At 42.0% G+C, this 22,797-nt stretch overlaps 1 protein-coding gene and 1 long non-coding RNA gene across 5 annotated transcripts in view; both read left to right on the top strand.

The window, feature by feature from the left end:
• Nucleotides 1-22,797, top strand: part of ptprnb (protein tyrosine phosphatase receptor type Nb) — a 56,529-nt gene that overhangs the window by 24,535 nt on the left and 9,197 nt on the right. The window contains exons 3-19 of one of the 3 annotated variants that reach the window (XM_080297018.1): nucleotides 3,056-3,166; nucleotides 4,151-4,256; nucleotides 4,331-4,493; nucleotides 4,707-5,106; nucleotides 5,617-5,760; nucleotides 5,985-6,019; nucleotides 6,345-6,532; nucleotides 7,982-8,068; nucleotides 8,926-9,005; nucleotides 10,318-10,382; nucleotides 10,517-10,726; nucleotides 14,080-14,376; nucleotides 15,157-15,304; nucleotides 16,995-17,068; nucleotides 17,334-17,411; nucleotides 17,518-17,637; nucleotides 17,723-17,889. In XM_080297018.1, coding sequence (XP_080153144.1) covers nucleotides 3,056-3,166; nucleotides 4,151-4,256; nucleotides 4,331-4,493; nucleotides 4,707-5,106; nucleotides 5,617-5,760; nucleotides 5,985-6,019; nucleotides 6,345-6,532; nucleotides 7,982-8,068; nucleotides 8,926-9,005; nucleotides 10,318-10,382; nucleotides 10,517-10,726; nucleotides 14,080-14,376; nucleotides 15,157-15,304; nucleotides 16,995-17,068; nucleotides 17,334-17,411; nucleotides 17,518-17,637; nucleotides 17,723-17,889 — 2,473 coding nt within the window. Of the gene's footprint in view, nucleotides 1-3,055; nucleotides 3,167-4,150; nucleotides 4,257-4,330; nucleotides 4,494-4,703; nucleotides 5,107-5,616; nucleotides 5,761-5,984; nucleotides 6,020-6,344; nucleotides 6,533-7,981; nucleotides 8,069-8,925; nucleotides 9,006-10,317; nucleotides 10,383-10,516; nucleotides 10,727-14,079; nucleotides 14,377-15,156; nucleotides 15,305-16,994; nucleotides 17,069-17,333; nucleotides 17,412-17,517; nucleotides 17,638-17,722; nucleotides 17,890-22,797 lie in introns of all 3 variants that reach the window. The other 2 variants (XM_026158533.2, XM_026158534.2) reach the window with 2 other exon arrangements.
• Nucleotides 12,297-13,199, top strand: LOC145424125 (uncharacterized). 2 transcript variants are annotated; one of them, XR_013905095.1, is made up of 3 exons: nucleotides 12,297-12,683; nucleotides 12,832-12,887; nucleotides 13,019-13,199. It is a non-coding gene; the product is annotated as an uncharacterized LOC145424125 (long non-coding RNA). The 2 variants fall into 2 exon arrangements; XR_013905094.1 differs by having other exon boundaries at nucleotides 12,770-12,887.

The following is a 22,797-nucleotide window of genomic DNA, read 5'->3' as shown; positions in this document are numbered from 1 at the left end:
TCCATGCCTCAAAACGAATCTTCACCCAAACTGTGCTCACAATATTTTCTTATGCATAAAAATGATCATTTCTGTGTCCATAGACGTGCAGTATTTAGAGTGTACAAAAAGACATCTTTAAAAGCTTTAATCATTTCTAATCTGGGCTAAAATGCTTGAATAACACACACACACACACACACACGTTCTCTAGATTTCATTCATGAAAAGGTCATTTTGAGTTTTTCTTATGAGGTCAGATGAAAATATTTCGCAGTAAAGTAATAAAGTGATGCAGACTGAAAGACTAAAAATAGGGTTGAATGTTGTCAGTGCATTAGCATTAGCGCACCCTGGGTTGTTTAATTGTCCTTAACAAAGTCCCGGTCCTGGGTTTGAATCCAATGTCAGTCTGCCTGGGTTCTTCGTGTGTACCTGAAAAGAAAGGTTTGTTAGGTTAACTGGTGATTCTGAACTGGCGATCTGTCCGGAGTGGCCGCTGCCTTTCAGACACTTGTCCTGGATTGCATAAGCGAGAGTGGATGGATGGAAAAAGACACACTGTGTGCAACTTCTGCTGTGTGTAAATAAAACAAGCTGCAGTCTCGCCAAAAAACAATAGAAGCTGTATTCATTTGCTGTCTGAGTTTTCACAGCAACTCCAAGCCAGTATAATCCTAACTAGTTCTGGTTAAGTGGCTGCATAAATGAGGGTGGCTGTTTCATGAAGGGCGACCGACATCAAATCAAAGTCAAATCAAACATGCAGATTGTCAAGAATGAGATTTCCATACCGGGTCATCAGTCAGGACATGGATTAATAATGACCGCTTTCAGTGCTGTGCTGGTGGAAACTGTGCACGTTAGGAGGTAGCGAGAGAGAAGGAAAGGAAAGAGTGTGGAGATGACAGTAGGGACTTGTGCTGGTAAAGGACGAGACCTAGAGCAGGCCCAAGGACAGGCTGGATTAATTCAATCCATTTCAATTTTATTTATATGGCACCAAATCACAACAACAGTCATTTCAAGTCACTTTATATAGTGATGTAAACACCCTACAATAACCCAGACAATCAAATTCCCCCCTTTGCGCAAGCACTTGGCGACAGTTGGAAGGAAAACTCCATTTTAACAGGAAGAAACATATAAGGAGAACCAGGCTCAGGGAGGGACGGTCATCTGCTCCAACCGTACTGCAACTGGTTGGGGGTGAGGAAGGGGAGACAGGATGAAAGCCAGAGATCAATAATTGCATCTCCTGGCTGGACTTGGAAAGCCTCTGTTCTGATTAGGCTGCTGCCCCCACAACCTGGATAAGTGGTAGAAAAAGGATGGACGGAAAAGCTTGAATGCAGATTTGTGTCCTTAAACATCTGCAATATGTTTTCAGTCTCTGTAGTGATGAAATCAAAGAAAAGTGTTTCAAGACTCTAAAAATAGACAGACTGCTTTAAAGCTTTGATCATGTTTGTTTAAAAGCTTCAATGGGAGAGAACATTTCACTGCACTTAAACATCTGTAGTTGTGCATTTTGAGTTTACTAAATGTGATTCAGGACTGTGTAAGACAAAGACATCTTTTGTAGCTTTAAGTATTTGTAACTTGTGTTACACTTCTTATCTTGTAACATCTGTAATCTTAAAAAAGAAAAAACTTCACCCATGTAACTGCCTGCACCTCTGCAGATGTCACCGTTCAATTTGAGCAGCTGATGGATGTTTGTCAGTGTTGTGCTGAAGGATGAGTGTAAAAATTATTTTTCTATGAGCTGCGTCAGTTGGGCAATAAGATTTACAGGAAGTGAGGGAAGCGACGTCAAGATGGAGAAAGAGATGAAGATAAACAGAGTAATGCAAGAGGAAAAGAGTAAACGAGGTCTCCCTCCGTCAGACGGCTCCCAGCCAATCGCAGGTCGATTGGCTGAGAGCCGTCTCTATGACAACAGTGACATCACTTGCCTGACGACCGTGTGTCTCCCTTGTGTGTGTGTGTGAGATGGAGACAGAGGTGATGACTCACCACAGCCCACACTCACACACAAAACCACCACCACAGTGAGTGTGTGTGTATGAAGCCAAGTGTGTGTTTGTGTGTACACGTGTGTGTGCATGTGCTGTGTTCGTGTTTACATGCATTACATACAGCATGTGTAGTGTAAATTATTGATGAGCACTCATACTGCTGCTGCTGTCCTGGTAAACTCAGAGCAGTTGCTTGTTTTTGTTCTTCTCATTCTTCTTCTACAAGGAAAGAAAACAGCATTTAAACTGCAAAGTACGGTGGCCCTGAGGGCTCAAAACAAACCCAGCTGAGAAAAACACAAGCTAAGAAATCTGAAGTGAGAAAATTGCAAAATGCTGAAGCATTGAAAGAATGTTTAACCCGATGTAGCTTCTGGGTGTGAACGGACAAGCAATGCTGAAGTACCTTAAACCTACATTCTTTTTAATGGTCAGCAGGTCAGTCCTCTGGTCCATGGGTACCAAACTGGACTATGTGACGGGAAGGAGCCCACAAAATTTCACCTTTATATTAGTCACCATGGTAGGGGTTTTTAGGGCTAGAAGTGAACATATTTGGGCAAAACAGCCAACATTGGCTCTCACAGTAATCCATGCTGTAAAGCTACTTTTGGCTGTTCCTTTATAATGGAGTTTTCCCTTCCCATTGTCACCAAGTGCTTGCTCATAGGGGGCAACTGATTGCTGGGTTTACATCTGTGTCATTGTAGGGTCTTTGCCTTACAAGCCAAAGAACATAGAGGAGACTGTTGTTCTGATTTGGTGGTATATAAATAAAGCTGAATTGAATTAATTTATTGAGTCTATGGGGATTGACTGGCTTTTGGAGCCATGCTGACGCGGACATTGAAGAACTGCTGGTTTCATTTTTCATGGGTTCTTCCATTGCCCTGCCTCTTCAGTAAGTTCAGTTTAGTAGATCTTTGCTGACAGACAAACAAACCACCTTATGGCTCCTGCTTTAAAAATGCACAAACATTTTTTATGGTGTGTTGATATGTGGAGTTTTGTGGTTGCTGTCATGTTTGGCAACAGTAGAATCTCTTTCTGTGCAGATGGTTTGTTTGGACAGTGCCAGGCTCCTCATCAGGAACCCGTCCAGTATCAGGTGTCTGTACCCGTCCTGCACAAACTGCAGGAAGTCCTCAAAGACCTGATGGTTCAGGGTGAGTCTCTGAATACAGCGGCACACTTTTAATTCAGCTCATGTGCACTAAAACAGAGGGGGGAATATGGTTTCCTCTTTTATGTCTTCGTGATTATTGCATGTGTAACAATTTTTTGGCTCAGTATTAGTTTTTTTTATTTGTTATAATTGAGCTATATTTTGGGTATTTGCAAATATCCACGTCTACATTTGTAACAGCCAATAAATGCTCATTTTGTTCACCATAGCTGCAAATACCCCGTTAACATCACAGAGTCTCGCATAAATAAGTAAATAAATAACTATGCATAACAAATGTTAGGGAACTCTGTTTATGTGTTTGAAAGAAGGAAAATATCTGTCGATATATTGGATTGTTTTTAACAATCACCACATATCAGTATTACCATTGGTCTAAAAAAATCCTCTGTTAATTGGGATTTATTTCTTGTATTTTGCTTTCTGTGGCCATCGGTTCTGGTTATTTTTGTCTTAAAGTCATCACTTTTTGTCATTAAGTGGTCTTTTTTTTCTTTTTGTAGTCCTTTTTTGTCCATTTCATGTAGCTTTGCCATTTTTAAAGTTATTTGGGGCTTTTTTTGGTGCTTTGTGCTAATTTTGCCCTTCCTCATCTTGTCTCTCTTTATATTTACAGATTGTTTTTCTGGTGGTTTAGTATCTTTTGTGGTCATGTTGTAGTCATTTTATGTCATTTTTACACATTTTTTCTCTATCTGTATTAATTTGGCATCTGCAAGTGGATGTTTGATCTTTTTTGTCATCATTTTTGCCTTTTGCCTTCATTTTGTATTATGCTGTGATTATCCTTTGGTTCTTTTTAGTAATTCTGCATCTTCTAGTCACCTTTTGGACATTTTGTGTCATCACTTTTTGTTCTTTAATGGTTTCATTTTGTTCTTTTAGCAATTCTTGCTCCCTCATTGCAGTTGTTTTTTTCTTTGTGCTGTCACTCTTGGTGATATTTCTACATGTGGCTGCACAGGTCTTAACTGGAAGGACGACATGACCCAGGCAATCATCAGCCGAGAGCTGAGCCAAGTTCCCACCGTTGAAACCCACTCTAAACTTAATGAGAAGTCACCCAAACTGTAAGAAGAGCTTTACTATCATTAAAAATGGGAGGGTAGCATCTTAGACAAGACTGAGCTGTTTTATTTCTTAGGTCCTCCAGGTTGCTGGGCCCCAGTCCACAGAGGGATCAGGGTCCTGAAGATCAAGCTGACCCCAAGATGATGCAGCAGTATGTGGACTACATGGTCCTCAACCCCTCCCGGTCTTCTGTCCACATGCAGACACCCCTGCTGGACCCATACACCTACCACAAGGTGGGAGGAATGTTCAGACAAACACTTCAAAATAGTTTACTGAAACCCTGCGGCAATATTTTATTATGCAGGGAGAAATCCCCAATGTGCCGGACACGTTTAAACCAGAACATCTCTGAAAGCAATACATTGTTATTCTACTTTTGTGTTTCTCTGCCCCCTAGTGGCCAAAGCAGCACATGTCTGTTGTGTGTGTGTGTGTTGTTGCAGCAGCAGTACGGCTACCAGGAGGAGGAGGAGCGCTCCCTCAACTCTCTGGATGATAACCCGGCCCTCCCGCTCCATCCCTCCTCCTATCGCTCCAGATCTCGAGGAAGTCCTCTGGACCGAGACCGGCAGCTCCTCCAGGATCTAGTGTCCTTTTACCTCACTTCTCCTTCCTCCTCTTCTTCTTCCTCTTCCTCACCTGTTCAGTCTCTTCCCCGCCACAGAGGAGCAGTAGCAGCAGCAGCTGGCCTCCCATCCTCACTGTCCTCCTCATCTTCTTCCTCCTTTTTCCCGGAGCTGGACTTCCCTCTGGACTATGGTGAGGACTACGTTTCCCAGGTTGCACAGCAGGACCCAGCAGAGAAGAAGGCACAGGATGAGTACGATGCCCTGTCAGAACTGGATGGTGAGCGAGACGAGAAAAGAAGACAAGTCATTATTTCTTTTGTCCATCGTGTTTATTTTTTGTGTATTTCTTTTTTAAATATTGTGTGTGTATGTGTGTGTGTGTGTGTCTTTCTGCTCACTTTTTACTCTTTTTTTTCCCTTTTTCAGGGAAATGTTTGTAAATTTTTACAATTTTTTTCATTTTTCATCCATCCATTGGGCTATCCATACTCCTGTTCCATCCCTCCAACTCTTTATTCAGTTCAGAGCCTGTCTCAGTCGTTATTGGGCGAGAGGCAGGATACATCCTGCATAGATCACGTGGCTGTCTCGGGGCTATCCATTATCTAACTTACATTTATTATAATGTAACCAAAGAAAGGCAAAACTTTGCTCTTGTGAAATGTAGCAGAGGAAAAAACTGATAGTTCACCTAATTAAAAAAATCCACAGTAGTAAAGCTGTGTTGAAGGCTGTTATCTGTAGATGTGTCCTTCAGTGGTTAAAGTGCTCTGTGCTGTATTCGTAGAGCGTTCACTGCAGAGACTGGCTCTGCTGCTCGATCACTACGGTCTCGACATGAAGGACTTGTCCCCCGAACAGAAAGAAGATCTGCCCGCCGCTCTGAAGCAGTTGCAGCTGGAGAGCTCCTACGCCCAAAAGGAATCCAAAGGTCGATCTTTTCACTTCACTAACATCACAAACTTCACTGCCTTCTTTAAAGCTGCAGACAGGCAACAACATCAACAGATATGCTGATCTTTGAAGGACACATTCGAAATTTGTACCTCCAATAAAGTAAAGATCCAATCAGATAAACAAACCTGTCCACCATTTGCATTTAAAGGGTTGAAAAAAAAGTCTCTTCAGCATGTTTTCTTTTTGTTTATTCTTCAGATAAATACGGGAACAATGCTGCTACAGGAAAGAAGGTAAATACGTTGCTTCCCACCATAAACGATGTGATGGTTTATCTGTTTATTAAAAAAAACAAAAACATATCAGAGTACAGCAAAAACACAGTCGTGTACATTTTGCCTGTCAGTGCTTCACAGTCTGGTTGTCACATCAGAGCTAATCTCTTCTTGTTCAGGGGCTCAAAACGTTGCCTGCATTTAGAGAAAAATTAATCTAAGGCAATAATTTCAAGCTAAATTAATTTGTTTATAAATCTCATAAATCAACAAGTAAATAAGCAAAAATACTCCTTCATTATCTATTTCCAATCAAATGTGTTCATTTATCTTCTTCTATCAGGTCTCAGAGGGCTCAATGGCCTATAAAATGTCTGCCCAGGAGGCTCCACCCTCCAACGCCAAGCCTCCGACACCAGAGGGAGTCCAGAAAGAGGCAACACCCACCACAACAGTCAATCAGGACAAACTGGGGAAGAAGGATCCAGTAGGTCAGGTGGACGAATTTGGCTACATCGTCACCAATCAGAGGTATGCTTCCTGAGTGTCTGGCCAATCAGGACGCCTGAAGGTGTGAGTGGACAGACATCTCGTTATGTGTTGCTTTCATGTTTGTGGTGAAAGGAGTCCACATGCTGCTCACTAATGTGGACGCAGCAGGACAACTAATGCTGAAGGACAAACACTGAAAAATGGAAGAAAAGGATAGAGACACGGGTGTCGAAATAAAAGGAAGGAACTAAAGGAAAGAAGACTGGAAAGAAATAATGAAAGATAACTGAACAAATAAAGAAAGAAAGAAACAGTAGAACAGAAAAGAAATGAAAAGAAGAAGTGGAAAGGAATGAAAGAAGGAGCGAAATGAAGAAACTGGAGTGATGAAATTTAGAAAAGGAAGAAAATAAACAAGAATGAAGGAAAAAAGGAAAGAAAGGAAAATGACCGAAGAAAGCAAAGAAGGAAATGAATAAAAGATATCTGTCCATCCATCTGCCTTTCATCCATTCACCACCAGTCTTGCAATCCATCAGTCTGTCTTTCCACCCATCTGTCTGCTTATCCATTTCAGGCTTGCAGTGGTGCTTCAGCCAGTCCTAGTCGTTAGGGCCAGAGGCAGGATACATCCTGGACAGATAACAGGGCTGTCCATCCATTAGTCTAAAATTTCTTGTAATGTGACCAAAGAAGGTTATTATTTGCTCCTGTGAAATGTAGCAGACAGTTCACAAAAACCATAATCTAATATATAGCAAAGTTGTGTTGAAGGCTATTATCTGTGACCTTGTCCTTAAGTGATTAAACTGCTCTGTGCTGTGAGAAAGAAGCAAAGAAGAAACTGATGACTAAAAGAAGAAAAGGCAGGAAGGAAACACTTGAACATACAAGGAGGGAAATAAAGGAAATGAAAAAATCAAGGAAGGAAATAAGTAAACACAGAGCAGTGTGAAAATGGAAGGATGTAAAAGAACTGACAGAAGGAAAATGGAAGAAAAGAAAGAAACAGAGGTATTAAAAAATGGAAAAAGGAAAACGAGGAAAGGGGGGAATGTATGTCAAGAGAAATTAAACCAAAAGGATTAACAGAGAAAACTGTGTTGAATAAACAACAAGGAAAAAAACTATAGGGAAGAAGACTAGAAAGAAGTAAGGAAGGCTTAATAAAATAAGTGAAGAAATAAAAAGGAAGGAGGTAAGAAAATTAAAAAGAATGAAGAAAGGAAAGAAACTGAGATATTGAAATTAAAAGAAGGAAAGACACCTAAAGACAGGAAGGAAGGAGGGAGCAAACGAAGAGGAAGAAAGTAAAAGCGCCGACCCTGAGCTCAGATCAGGAAATCAGAAGCAGAAGCTGATAAAGTGACTGTCAGATGGACTCAGATTCAGAGGTCAAAGGTCTTCTTTAAATCTTTGAACGCTGCTGTGTGTATGTGTGAGAGAGTGTCTGTTCATGTGTGTGTTAAAATGTGTGTGTTTTGTCAGCCCCCTCAGTCTGAACGACGGGGTGCGACTGCTGGAGCTGCTGTCGGAGAGGATCGGCCTCTCCACCAACTCCTTCATCAGAATCAGGTAGGAGCGAGGACATCACTGCTCCTCAACCCGCACAAAAAATAAGAACGAAAAATCTAAAAGAAAAGGAGACGTCCTTTCTGGCTTCAGCCTCTGGATCCTCGCTCTTTGGTTCATGAGGTTCCCCAGACCTGGTGAAGCTGGACGGCAAGCTGCACTGACTTTCTGCTCGTGGAAGTGATTCTTTGACCTGCTTCTCCTCCTGCTCCTCCTTCTTCCTGACCCTGCAGAAAGTTCCGGCCTGCAGAAATCTCCTTCTTATCCAAGCGGATTTCTTTATTAACATCGGCATAAACTCCATGTCTTCACAAGATTTAATAAAATAGTAGCAGTTACAGTTTATTCAGGACATTTCAATGAACAACAGAAAAAAAACCCATTCAATTGAAGAAGTAATAAATGCAATAAAAAAATTAATATGCACAAAAATACGCCGCTGTACCTCAGATACAGGAGAACTGTAAGTAATTTTAATGAAATTGAAAGTAAAATACTGAGTTCATCCCAAAGAAACATCTCAAAGAGTCGTTATTATATTAAAATCGTTTCCATGTATCTGGATAAAGTAAATATTAGAGCAGGTTGCTGCTCTAGAATGAGTAAACATTCATTTTTACTTAAATTAAATTAAACATGAAAATATTGAGGACGCTGTTGCAGATTTTCGCTTCTTAGAAGAAAATGAGACTCGTTTAGAGAAGAACTGACCTGAGGAGATTTCTGCAAAGTGTCTGTAAAAAGTAAAAGTGCTCTTTGTTCTCCTGTTGCACAAACTATTAGATTAGGTAACTTATGTTCAGCTGGTGTTTTAATTCAGTGTAAAACTCACCTGCTGGGCATTCTCTGCCTCTCTGCAGTGTGGTCGGACCTGCAATCACCTTCAGGATCAGACCCAACGCCAAGAACCTGACAGCCGCAGATGTGGCCGACAAAGCTGGTACGCCACCTGTTCACTTTTTAGCGCTGCCCGCTGCAACGCTTCAGTTATTTCAGTGCTGTGTGTTCAATCAAAGCAGTCACAGAGGAGAAGACCAGGAAAGAAGGAAGGGGGGAACAAAATGGAAGGACAGAAGGAATAAGGGATGAAATTAAGGGACTAAGTAAGGTAGGATGAAAGGAAGGAAGAAACTGAGGAAGGGAGGGAGGTAGGAAAGATGGATGGCAGGAAAGAAGAAAGAAGGAAGGGAAGGAAGAAAAGATAAGAAAGAAGAAATGTTGGAAGCAAGGAGGAAGGGAAAAAGAACAAAAGGAAGAAGACAACGGAAGGACAGAAGGAATAAGGGATGAAACTGAGGAACTAAGTAAGGTAGGATAAAAGGAAGGAAGGAAGAAAGAAACTAAGGAAGGAGGGAGGTAGGAAAGATGGATGGTAGGAAGGAAGAAAGAAGGATAGAAAAGGTGAAGGAACAAAAAAAAGTGAGTAAGGAAAGACAAACGAAGGAAAAAATAAAAGCAGAAGTGAAGGAAAAGAAAAGAAACTGAAGGAAGGAAGTGATGAGGAATATGAAAAGGAAGGATGAAGGAATGAAGAAAGGATGAATTGAGGAACTAAGTAATGATGGATGATAAGGAAGGGAACTGAGGAAGAAAACAGAGAAGAATGGAAGTGAGGAAGGAAGGAGGAAGGAAGAAATAAAGGAAGAAAATTTAAGAATGAAGGACAAAGGAAAGGAAGGAAGGAAAGAAAAAAGAAGAAAGGTAAAAGAAAAGAAGATCAGACAGGAAAGGGAACAAAAGAACAAAGGAAGGAATCAAAGACAAAGGAAAGAATTAAGACAGGCTTGAAGAAAAATAAAGAATTGAAGGAAGAAATGTAAGAAAAATAAGGTAGAAAGAAAAATGATTAAAAGAGAAAGGAAGGATGGTAAGGAAGAATAAACTAATTGAAAAAGAAAAAATAGCAAAGGAAGAAAAAATAGGAAGGTAGGAACTGTATAGTGTGTTCAGGACAGTGAAACAAAGAAGGACTGACAGAGGAAAGAATGCAAGAAAACATATGAAAAGGTTTTAAATGTAAAGAAACTAAGAAGAGAACAAAACTGGACGAAAGGAAGCTTAAAAAGTAGGAAAGATGCAAAGGCGGTTTTGTGTCACAAACATCACAGGTGTAAAGTACTTTTTCCTGCTATTATCCAAAACATATTATCATCTGGTTTCTCCATCATTTACACTAACAGAGGTTTATAAAGCCAGCTGATGAGGGAGCATCTTTAAACTTTGGTTTATTGTTGATTGGCTGGTTGAATCAGTTGCAGAGAAGAACTTCCTGGAGTCTGAGACGGGCTTGAAGGTGCTGCAGAGCGGTGTTGGAGAGGTGAGTGCATTTACACATTTATCTACGTTCATCTTAAAATCAGTTCTGTAGGTATTCACTGTTGCTGATACGAGTGGTCAGAGGCTAACAAAAAGGAAGCTGAATTTAGGCTTTTTTCTGCCCACTTGTTACAGAAGAATAATGGGAAGTCTTTGCCCTTGGCGACCAGAGTCCAGCCCCGCTCCCGCTGGGTGTTTGCAATGCTGGTGGCCATGGCCTGCATCGGCGGCATCCTGGTGGCGGCCATGACCATCACCTGCCTGCGCCACCATGCACACCGACTGGCGGCAAAGAAGCTGGGTCTGGGACCAGAAGGAGGCAGCTTCAGCCACCAGGAGTACCAGGTGAGGGCGTACCTCAGGATACAGCAGGTGTACAGAAATGAAATTTCAATGAATGTTACTGCATTGGCACCATGTGGTTGAAATTTTAATTAACTGATAGTTGATAGTTGAAAGTAATAGTGCTAGCAGATGGACGTTGAAATATTTGGATAAATGGCCAAGATGGAAAGAATAATAGGCAATAACAAAAGGTTATAACCAGTATAGGCAATAAAAATTCTAACAGTCCGCTAAAGTCAATAAAATGGAAATATGATGTACAGGGAGTGCAGAATTATTAGGCAAGTTGTATTTTTGAGGAATAATTTTATTATTGAACAACAACCATGTTCTCAATGAACCCAAAAAACTCATTAATATCAAAGCTGAATGTTTTTGGAAGTAGTTTTTAGTTTGTTTTTAGTTTTAGCTATTTTAGGGGGATATCTGTGTGTGCAGGTGACTATTACTGTGCATAATTATTAGGCAACTTAACAAAAAACAAATATATACCCATTTCAATTATTTATTTTTACCAGTGAAACCAATATAACATCTCCACATTCACAAATATACATTTCTGACATTCAAAAACAAAACAAAAACAAATCAGCGACCAATATAGCCACCTTTCTTTGCAAGGACACTCAAAAGCCTGCCATCCATGGGTTCTGTCAGTGTTTTGATCTGTTCACCATCAACATTGCGTGCAGCAGCAACCACAGCCTCCCAGACACTGTTCAGAGAGGTGTACTGTTGTCCCTCCTTGTAAATCTCACATTTGATGATGGACCACAGGTTCTCAATGGGGTTCAGATCAGGTGAACAAGGAGGCCATGTCATTAGTTTTTCTTCTCTTATACCCTTTCTTGCCAGCCACGCTGTGGAGTACTTGGACGCGTGTGATGGAGCATTGTTCTGCATGAAAATCATGTTTTTCTTGAAGGATGCAGACTTCTTCCTGTACCACTGCTTGAAGAAGGTGTCTTCCAGAAACTGGCAGTAGGACTGGGAGCTGAGCTTGACTCCATCCTCAACCCGAAAACGCCCCACAAGCTCATCTTTGATGACCAGCCCAAACCAGTACTCCACCTCCACCTTGCTGGCGTCTGAGTCGGACTGGAGCTCTCTGCCCTTTACCAATCCAGCCACGGGCCCATCCATCTGGCCCATCAAGACTCACTCTCATGTCATCAGTCCATAAAACCTTAGAAAAACCAGTCTTGAGATATTTCTTGGCCCAGTCTTGACGTTTCAGCTTGTGTGTCTTGTTCAGTGGTGGTCGTCTTTCAGCCTTTCTTACCTTGGCCATGTCTCTGAGTATTGCACACCTTGTGCTTTTGGGCACTCCAGTGATGTTGCAGCTCTGAAATATGGCCAAACTGGTGGCAAGTGGCATCTTGGCAGCTGCACGCTTGACTTTTCTCAGTTCATGGGCAGTTATTTTGCGCCTTGGTTTTTCCACACGCTTCTTGCGACCCTGTTGACTATTTTGAATGAAACGCTTGATTGTTCGATGATCACGCTTCAGAAGCTTTGCAATTTTGAGACTGCTGCATCCCTCTGCAAGATATCTCACTATTTTTGACTTTTCTGTAGTGATGGGACGTTCTGTATCGAGGCTTCGGAGCGTGTGTCGAGTAATGGAGGGGGCGTTTCCGCGAAGCGCGTATCGAGGCTTGCTTCATTTATGGGAGGAGCTGAAAATGATGACGTCCGAAGCCTCGCTGCCCGGCTGTACCACGTGACTGGTTCATGAAGTGGTTCGAACTTTGCCGCGAGATATGACAGCGATATAAACCCCTCAGACTTCATTCAAAAATGTGGGTGTTTGATGGAGAGTTGCGGTTAGTGAGAGTTTGGAGACCGTTTGGAGGTTTATGAGAGTGAGGAAAGTCAGGAGAGAATGGAGCCAGCTAAGAAGAGGAGGATGTCCTCCCCTGTGTGGGAACATTTTGATCTTATTCCTCCCAACAAGGTATGTAAATTTCTACAGAAGATGTATTTTCATGATACTGATGGTGCAATACAATTTATGTTGAGCTGTCTTGACTTTTGTACAAGGTGAAGTGTTTGCTATGTGCCAGGGAGCTGGGATATAACAGCAACACCTCATCCATGCTTAGGCACTACAGAGCTTTGCATGAGAATAAGGGGGACACCGATCGTGGAGCAAGACCAGGTGAGCCATCAAATGCAATGATAATATAGGATGCAGTAATGTTACTAAATGATATAACAATATTATACAACTGTTATAAGTTACGTGTGTGATATTTATATTTGTGCTTTATCTTTATTGTCTTTCCTGAGGAGAACAATCTCAAATAGATGAAGACCTGGTCAGCATGGTGATTGAGGACTCCCAGCCATTTAGCATTGTGGAGGACAAAGGATTCAAAAGATTTGTTAAATCATTAAATCCTAGCTATGTTCTCCCCACTAAAAAGGTCATAAAAGCAGTGAAAATTTAGTTTTTACAGAATAAAATGTGAGCAGGACTGAGTGTAGCTGTCCATACCTCAACGTTACAAAAGCACAACCACTGTCCACACCCCAACCACACCTCACCTCACAGTAAATGATCATTTCCATTTCAAGCATTTCCAAATAATCATTTCCCATACTGCCAGTATAAATATACACAGTATACTGCCATCACTACAATATACATGTTTTACACACTCCTTTTGTTGTTGACATTTACAGGCTGTGTGCAAAATGCCACACTCTTCAAATTCATGCCAGCTATTATTTTTACGTCCAGTAGGTGTCCTGCTAGAGCAAATGAAGCTTCATGAAGCTTCGCGTTGGGGTGAACCAATTGGATGAAAAGCTTCAGTGCTTCATGGGGCTTCATCTGCCCATCACTACTTTTCTGAGCCTGTCAAGTCCTTCTTTTGACCCATTTTGCCAAAGGAAAGGACGTTGCCTAATAATTATGCACACCTGATATAGGGTGTTGATGTCATTAGACCACACCCCTTCTCATTACAGAGATGCACATCACCTAATATGCTTAATTGGTAGTAGGCTTTCGAGCCTATACAGCTTGGAGTAAGACAGCATGCATGAAGAGAATGATGTGGACAAAATACTCATTTGCCTAATAATTCTGCACTCCCTGTATATGTGAGAAGCGAATGTCCAGGTTCTGCTTTTTATTCCCAATGTATGAACTGACTTTAATGTAACTTGCTTTAATGTAAAATGAGGCTTTCCCCAACTCTCTCAGCTGCCTCCAATCACCTTTTTTAGTGACAAAATAGTCCATTCAGATGCTTTATACAAATACAAATCTATATAAACACTTAAGAGGCACAACACAGTGAGAGGAGTGCAGTGTAACAGTGCATGCATAACTGGCTCACCAGGACCTGTGTCGCCAGCATATGGCCTCCAAAGGTGCCTTTGGACGCCTTGAAGCTGCCGCCCTAGGTGCTGTGGGAGGAGCAAGTGGAGGAGCAAGTGGAGGAAGTGGAGGAGGAGGTGGAGGAAGTGTTGCGGGAGGTGCAGTGGGAGGCGGAGGTACAGACTCGAGGGTGAGCAGCGTTTCATCCCAGTTCAGCGACGGCGCCCAGCCAAGCCCCAGCTCCCATAGCAGCACGCCCTCCTGGTGTGAGGAGCCAGCTCAGGCCAACATGGACATCTCTACTGGTCACATGATACTGGTTAGTACTCGATGACACGTAAGTGCTGTGAGGAAGTGAGGAAGCCAAATTTAATAGGTAAAACCTTAGAAAGGGATCAGTCAAAAGGTTCACAAGAAGATTTATGAAAAATTGAAAAATTAGATAAAGTCAAATTTACTTAAAGAGTATCTTTGCCTCACTGCTCATTTTGATGTTAAAAACATTTATAAACAGTCGCCAAATACTCATAACGACAGGACTTGTGTGTAAATATTTTGCTGGCTCTTCATTTTTTTGACGCCATTTGTCTCAGTTGTAGGATCACCAGGTAGCTACAGGATGAAGGATACTCTACGTTATTCTCTATTTTACTCTAAAATGGAAATTGATTTACAAAATTAACATTGTTATATTAAAGAAAACTTAAAATAACAGTTGAGCCCATAAACACATTAGACAAGTGTTGACTGAGGTCATTAATAACGTGAGAAGTAGGCTGATTTTCAAATAGATTTCTATACAGTCAGACTTCTTCAAGCGCCCCCTGCTGGCCATTAGAAAGAATGCAGGTTTAAGGCTTTTATATACAGTGTACATACTGGCATTGGTAAGATTTTTCCCAGAGTTAAACTGCACATGAGTTTGGGCACATCTAAAGTGTTAGATGCTTACTCTAAAACTGGGATAAATTTAGTTTTAATTTGCTTTATTATTTTTAAAATCCTAAACTTTGGGTCAGTTTGTTAAAAGGTCTAGACAACACATACATGGTTCTTCATATAATGGAAAGATAGGACTGAATGTCCTATACTCCTAAAGGCTTACATGGAGGACCACTTAAGGAACAAGGACAGGCTGCTGAAGGAGTGGGAGGCTCTGTGTTCCTACCAGGCCGAACCCAGCGCTGTCTCCGTGGCTCAGAGCGACACCAACGTGAAGAAGAATCGCTGTCCTGACTCGGTGCCCTGTGAGTTCCTCAGCAACTTCACTCCCATCAGCATTAAGTATCCTGTAAAAGTTGCTCTGTTAAAACACGGGGCAAAAAAGCTGTCTGAAACACCCTGAGAGTTTGAGGCTGCTTAATATTGAATTATATCAAGATTTTAAGTGTATCTGTGTTCTCCAAAAAGTTGATTCTGTTCATCTGGACGTAGTGTTTTGTGGGAGAAACGTTTCGTCACTCATCAAAGTGACTTCTTCAGTCTCAGCTGACTGCAGGTTTCCCCAATCTTATAAACAGTACATTTGCATAATGACTGAAACCAGCCCACTGAAGGAACAATGGGCTGGGAGGTCAGTTCCTTAATCTTAATTATGCAAATTCTCATGACCATTGATCAACAACCACTGACCAAAACCCACTAATCAAAGACCATTGATCAATGGCCATGAGTACCATTTACAGAGAGTTGCGGAATGGCCACAATCAAAGCATTGTAAGATGGCGAAAGATGTACCCTTAGGCCCCCTCCTCGATTCAGAGATGGTCTTTCCCTTTTCACATAAATGACCTCCTTGACTCCGCGCTCAAACCAGCGTTCCTCCCTGTCCAAGATGTGTACTTCCTCAACCTTGAAAGAGTGTCCACTGGCCTGTAGGTGTGAATAGACTGCAGAGTCCTGGCCTGACGAGGTAGCTCCTCTGTGTTGTGCCATCCGTTTCGCCAGAGGTTGTTTGGTTTCCCCGATGTATAAATCCTGGCAATCCTCCTGGCACTTAACAGCGTAAACTATGTTACTCTGTGTTAGGGGACCCGATCCTTGGGGTGGAACAGTTTTTGGCGCAGCGTGTTTTGGGGTTTAAAAGCCACAGAGACCCGGTGTTTTGGTCAGTGATTGTTGGTCAATGGTCATGAGAATTTGCATAATTAAGATTAAGGAACTGACCTCCCAGCCCATTGTTCCTTCAGTGGGCTGGTTTCAGTCATTATGCAAATGTACTGTTTATAAGATTGGGGACACCTGCAGTCACTTTGATGAGTGACGAAACGTCTCTCCCACAAAATGCTACGTCCAGATGAACAGAATCAACTTTTTGGAGATTTACTTTCCTGGATGATTGAGAATGCATCAAGATGCATCTGTGTTGATTTCTGGTTTCTCATTCTAGGCTTGAATTAGTAATGGTTTTACTTTTTTTTTTTTTTTTTAGCTTAGATTGTTTACTTATTTACTTAAAAGGGAACAGGATAGCAAAGAGAAAGTCAGGAAAATCTATAAAAATTAGACAGGCATACTTGGAGACTAGGTATACAGAGCTGTAGCAAACACAAAGTAAAAAGAAGAAGAGTTTCAAGGATGTGGAGCAGATTAGGGTAATTAAGAAAGAAAGAGAAATGTGCTAACGAATGCATAGAACACATTGAAAAGATGAAAGAAGTATTTTGAGGAGCTTATGAATGGAGAATATGAGGGAGCAGGGTAACTTTTTACAGGGAATTTTTAGTATAATTGCCCATCGAAAGGAAAATGCAGTTCAAAAAATTGACTACTCAAAGTGAAACAGTTAGAACATGCACAAAACTTCAATAAAATGTTGACAAATCTGAATTTTACCAGTTTATTCTGGCTATTGCAACCTGTCTGACCTCTGGAGTCACACACAAATTTAAGATAAATACGTTTTGAATACTTATTTCTGTGACTGTTGTCCTTTAGATGACCACGCAAGGGTGAAGCTGAAGGCAGAGATCAACCCTTCGCGGTCAGACTACATCAATGCCAGCACTATAGTAAGTCTGACCCTCCACTTTCACCTAAGCAAATCAAAATGTTGTCCTGTTAGAGAAAAATTAAGGCCTTCTGGCCAGCTTTGGTCTTGCAGACTATTATGGAATTGTCCAAATATCATTTGTAGATCAAAGACTCTCCCAATGGTCTGGTCCTGGTCAATGAAGCAAAAACAACAAAATAAGTCTCCCAGGAAAATGCAGTCCATCCAGTAGATGTGTCTGTCCACACTCTTGACCCCCCGTTCATTTCTGTCCTCTTCTACAGATCGAGCACGATCCCCGTATGCCGGCCTACATTGCCACCCAGGGCCCTCTGTCTCACACCATCTCTGACTTCTGGCAGGTCAGTTTAGCTGCTGATCAGAACAGTGTGCAGACATATGTGAATAATTTGTATCAGATCGGTTTTAAATGTGTATGTTAATCAGCACCTGTGTACTTTGTGTTAGATGGTGTGGGAGAATGGATGCACTGTGATCGTGATGATGACAGCTCTGGTGGAGGATGGAGAGAAACAGTGTGACCGCTACTGGCCTGATGAAGGCTCGTCCCTCTACCATATCTATGAGGTGATGAGTGCGTGAGAGGGTGTGAGTCTGTGTGCGTGTGCAGCAGCAGCAGGGGTGATTTTATTCTTATTGTGTGTTCGTCCAGGTGAACCTGGTGTCGGAGCACATCTGGTGTAACGACTTCCTGGTTCGAAGTTTCTACCTAAAGAACGTGCAGACGCAAGAGACCCGGACGCTCACTCAGTTTCACTTCCTCAGCTGGCCAGCTCAGGGCATCCCTACCTCCACACGCCCCCTGCTGGACTTCCGCAGGTACTGCAGTTAAATGCCAAACTGAGAGAGTTAAATCCCATTCAAACAAGGTTTGAATGGGAGGTGGATTGACTTTCTTATTTATGGTCTTGTGAAGAAGAAAGCTTTGAAAGGACACTGTATAGTTCTGTGAGAAACTAGTACACCCTGACTGCTTCCATTGGAATTAACAACATAAGTAGCAGTGAGGTGTCACTAATCAGATGCCCATGATTAACTGATCATTAGTGAGTGTAAGCACCTCTATAAAATCAGAAATTTTGGCAGTTTATCTGTAGCATTTAGTTGTGTGTTAACACAATGCAACAGTGTTCCCAGGTGTGGACGTCCCAGTAAATTCACCCCAAGGTCAATGCTGTGCAATGCTCAGAGAAACTGCAAAAAACCCAAGAACTACACCTTAGGCTCTACAGGCCTCAATTAGCATGTTAAAGTTCATGACACTACAATTAGAAAATGACTAAACAAGTATAGCTTGTTTGAAAAGATTGCCTAGAGAAAGCCTCTTTTATTTGAAAAGAACATGGCAGCGCAGTTTAGGTTTGCAAAGGGGAATCTGAACAAAGCACAACACTTCTGAAACAATGTCCCTTGGACAGACGAGACCAAAGTAGAGATGCTTGGCAATAACCAAAACCAGCACATCTGCACAAATACCACACAGTGGAGGAGGGGAGATGATTTGGACTTGTTTTGCAGCCACAGGAGCTGAGCAGCTTACAGTCATTGAGTCGACAATGAATTTCTGTCTATACCAAAGTATTCTAGAGTCAGCTCTGACAGATAAAGCTTGGCCCAAACTGGGTCATGCAGCAGGACAATGATACCAACTCAGCAGCAAATCTATAACAGAATGGCTGAAAAAGAATTAAGGTGATGCAATGGTCCAGATCTCAACCTGACTGCAATGCTCTGATGGGACCGTAAGAGAGCTGTGCAGGAACCTCAATAAACCAAAGCAATGTTGTAAAGACGAGTGGGCCAGAATTCCTCCACAACAATGAGAATCCTGATAAAGTCATACAGAAAATAATTACTTGAAGGTATTGCTGCTGAAGGTGGTTCTACTAACTACTGAATCATGGGGTGTACTTAGATTTTAACAGGACTGCAGAGTCCTGTGAAAGCTTTCTTTTTATTCAACTGTAAATTAAAAGTGCTTTACATAACATAATTACATACTTTAAATTGCTTTTTATTGCCAGTGTCTGAAGAGATTAAAATAAACTTTAAAATTTGAGTTTCCTTGAGTCTCACATTGCCTCTAACAGCTTGTCGATTGATTTCTATGTGAAGTACTCCAACAGTCCAAAGGATGTGTTCCTGACCAACACTAGCTGATAATAGCTTAACGAATGTGAACTAACTATAGGCTACCTTCACTACATAGACTCAAAAACAAAGTCCACATAAGGGCCAAAAGCAGTGCTGCTGTAGAACCACTGAGAACATTAGCACGTACTTGATTAACTTATAACAAGCGCTCCACTAGCTATCATGTGTGGTTTGTCACCTAGGTGCCATGTTTTGTAAGAAGCAATTTGTCCATGACGATACATGAAGTCAATTTCTAAATTATGGTTATTATTTGATTTCAAAACACCAAGAACTCAAGGCTTCATAACAGTAATCCACTAACCGCTAGCTGATGTCATGTTGGTCAAAGTGCTAGTTGGCTAGCTTGCCAATTGACTTCACCAGCTTATCCATGATGATGACTTCTATATAATGTAAAACAGCAAGAGCTCACACAAGCAGCAAATCAAGCATGCATATCAAGTAATACTTGATGTGCATGCTTTGGAGGAGTCTAGAAAATAAGAAAAGATGACAAAATCTTCCTTCAAAAGAAGCACCCAGCTATCCTCCCTCTGACCCAGAAGGAACAAAGTCATGCAAACTAACAATAAGGTAACTTAAAGACGTTACCTGATAAATAAACACTATAGATTCCCCCATCTCAGTCTTTCAGCCATCCGCCTCACTCCCTCCTCTCCTCCCACCCTGTGCGATGGAGGTCAGCGGGCCCCTGGTTTAATTTTGAACACATCTGTCTGTGTCATTCTTGTGGTTTGCAGCTAGTAGTCTGGGTCCAGTTGCATAGTCACAAAAATGATCATTGACTGATGTGGCTGCAGCAGGAGGTCCATCGCAGAAAACCCACTTCTTATCTCTGTCTCTCTCTATCCATCTTCAACATTTATCTATTTCTTTCTTAACCTACAAAAGCTTGTATTTAAAAAATATCTGTCTATAAAACATTTTTAAACACATGAAAAAGGACAACATTTTTGTTTGTACAGTGATAGGTAAATTATGGCTATGCACAGATTCCTAATTTGTGGTTAGGTCAGAGTTCTAAATTATCATCCAGTGCTAAGTAACTTAATTAGCAAGAAGCAAAATAATGAAATACAAAAAAAAAAAACCCTCCCAAAATTGATGCACAAACCTCCTGGAAATCCTTTGCCAAACAGCAAACTCGATTATTTGTGAGATATTAGAATTAAAATAAGTATGGCCCATGAACCAGCTCATTCAAAACACCTGTGCTGCTAACTCCAGTATTCAGATAATAATGTGGTCCTGTATTCTCCAAATCCTGTTATGATATTTATTACTGCTCTCAAGCAAAATTTATAATTTTTACCTTATAAAGTGCAGAGCTTAATAATACAATTGTTACGGGCCCCAGGAATGGTGCCACAATAACAAAGAAGAAATCCCTGCAAACACAGGTAAAGTTCAGGATCAATGAAGACAGTGCACTCGGTTTGCCTCTCAGATTGCATCTGACTCGTGGGCGGAAGTCCATCCCCCTAAAGCAACCGGGTTGCACCTGTCTTGGAATAATAGTTCCGCCTGGGGTGTTGCTCCATTTCTTTGTACCTTCTATACAGTTTATGTGACAAAATAATGCACTGGTTAGGTTGGTCATGTTGTCAAAGTCATTTTGGATATTAATAGCCACAGAAAATAACTGATAAACAAATTAAATAAATTAAATTAAATGATTAACACAAAAGTGGCCATGCATTTTGGGTGTGCCACACACTCCCCTACAAACCAAAAGTGGCTCCCGACACTTGCAATTAACAGTGTAAACTTCCATTAACTCTGAATCAAACTTTAACTCTTCACTCAATATACTCACAAATTACAAATACATATGGGTGTGCAATGATTTTCTACATTTTCTGAATACCCAACACTATATGTACCCAAGGTCCTATGCCCGTCTTAAACTCAGCAGCAGATCGGGTAAGTGACAGCGGAGTGTACACCAGGCATAATATGGATGGGTTGGACTGAATGCCAGTACGATTGTGGACACTGGTGCATATAGAACACTGGCTGTACACCCACAGAACTAACAGCAAGACGTGGCTGATACGTTGGCTGGCCAAGGGAAGAATAGGTCAGTATCTGGCCAGGTCTCCTCTGCCTTGTAGATCTCCTTAGTACGGGCTGAGGTTCAGGTTGAGACCCTTGAGTGTTTTCACTGGAGTCATTGGTCTGGGGCGCCAGCTGCTCTTCGCCAAACTCTGGTTCCTCCACAGGGGGCGAAATGTCATTCTCTCTCTCCTGCTCCATCTCTCCTACACTCACTCGGTCAAACTCTGATCCCATAGGAACATCGCCACCCTGCATGTCACCAGGTGTCTCAGGACTAACCAATGACCCGCTCACTGGGACCTGATTAGGAATGTCCCGATTGGTCCTTAATGATTCTCTGGGTACCCGCAGCCAGTAACAAGGTGCCTCCTCATCTGTTTCAGATCCACTTACATCACCAGCCTCTATTTGGTCGACCGTTTCACGTGGCTGATTTGACTTTCCTTTTGCCCTTGGCGGTCTATCAGGCATGCGATCATCTGTAATGTCTGCTGGTAGATCATTAACTTGAAGCAACAAATTTCTGTGGAGGGTGCGAGTATGGTGACCTCTGTTTTCAGGGCTGACTTTATAAACTGGGTTGTCACCAACCTGCTCTCTGACAATGTAGATAGTTTTCTCCCAATAGGGTTTCAGTTTGCATGGACCTCCCCTTTCTGCAACGTTGCGAACAAGAACCCTGTCACCTGGTTGTAGGGTTACACCCCTGTTCCGTTTGTCATAATAGTGCCTTTGGCACTCGAATGTTTGCTGTTCGTGCTGGCTATCTTGTACGCTTCGATCATTTTCTCCTTCCATCGTTTTGCATATCCACTTGGAGTGTGCAGCTACCAACCCAAAGAGGAGATCGACGGGGAGACGTGGATGGCGACCATAAAGGAGGTAATATGGAGAAAACCCAGTGGACTCATGTTTGGTGCAGTTGTATGCGTGCACAACGTGAGACAGGTGATCTTTCCAGTTCTCTCTCTCTTTCTCGCCCAACGTCCTGAGCATTTGTAGCAGAGTCCGATTGAACCTCTCTGCAGGGTTGCCCTGTGGGTGGTATGGGGAAGTCCTAGAATGGTTTACACCGGCCAGTTGCCTGAGAGTCCTAAACAACTCATTCTCAAACTCCCGGCCCTGATCATGGTGAAGCTTAGCTGGATAGCCAAACCGTAGGATGAAGTCACCGAAGATTCGCTCCGCAGCTGTCTTTCCAGCCTTGTTTTTAGTGGGGTATGCTTGTGTGAATCTGGTGAAGTGGTCGACTACAACCAGTATGTATTCGTACCCACCCCGGCTGGTCTCAAGGTGCAGAAAGTCAATGCATACGAGCTCTAGGGGCGAGCTCGATGTAAGGCTCCCCATAGGTGCCCTGTCAGGTAAGGCTGGCTTTTTTTGCTTAATGCAACGACATCGTCTGGTGATATATTCCTCAACCTCTCTCTTCATAAAGGGCCAATAAAAGCGATCTCTTACTAGGCTAAGGACTCTTTCCACACCAACATGTCCCATGTTGTCATGGAGGTG

This window comes from Astatotilapia calliptera, chromosome 23 (assembly GCF_964374335.1).
Source record: "Astatotilapia calliptera chromosome 23, fAstCal68.1, whole genome shotgun sequence".
Taxonomy (NCBI): domain Eukaryota; kingdom Metazoa; phylum Chordata; class Actinopteri; order Cichliformes; family Cichlidae; genus Astatotilapia; species Astatotilapia calliptera.
The sequence above is the reverse complement of the archived record's forward strand: the minus strand, read 5'-3'. Positions and strand labels throughout refer to the sequence as shown.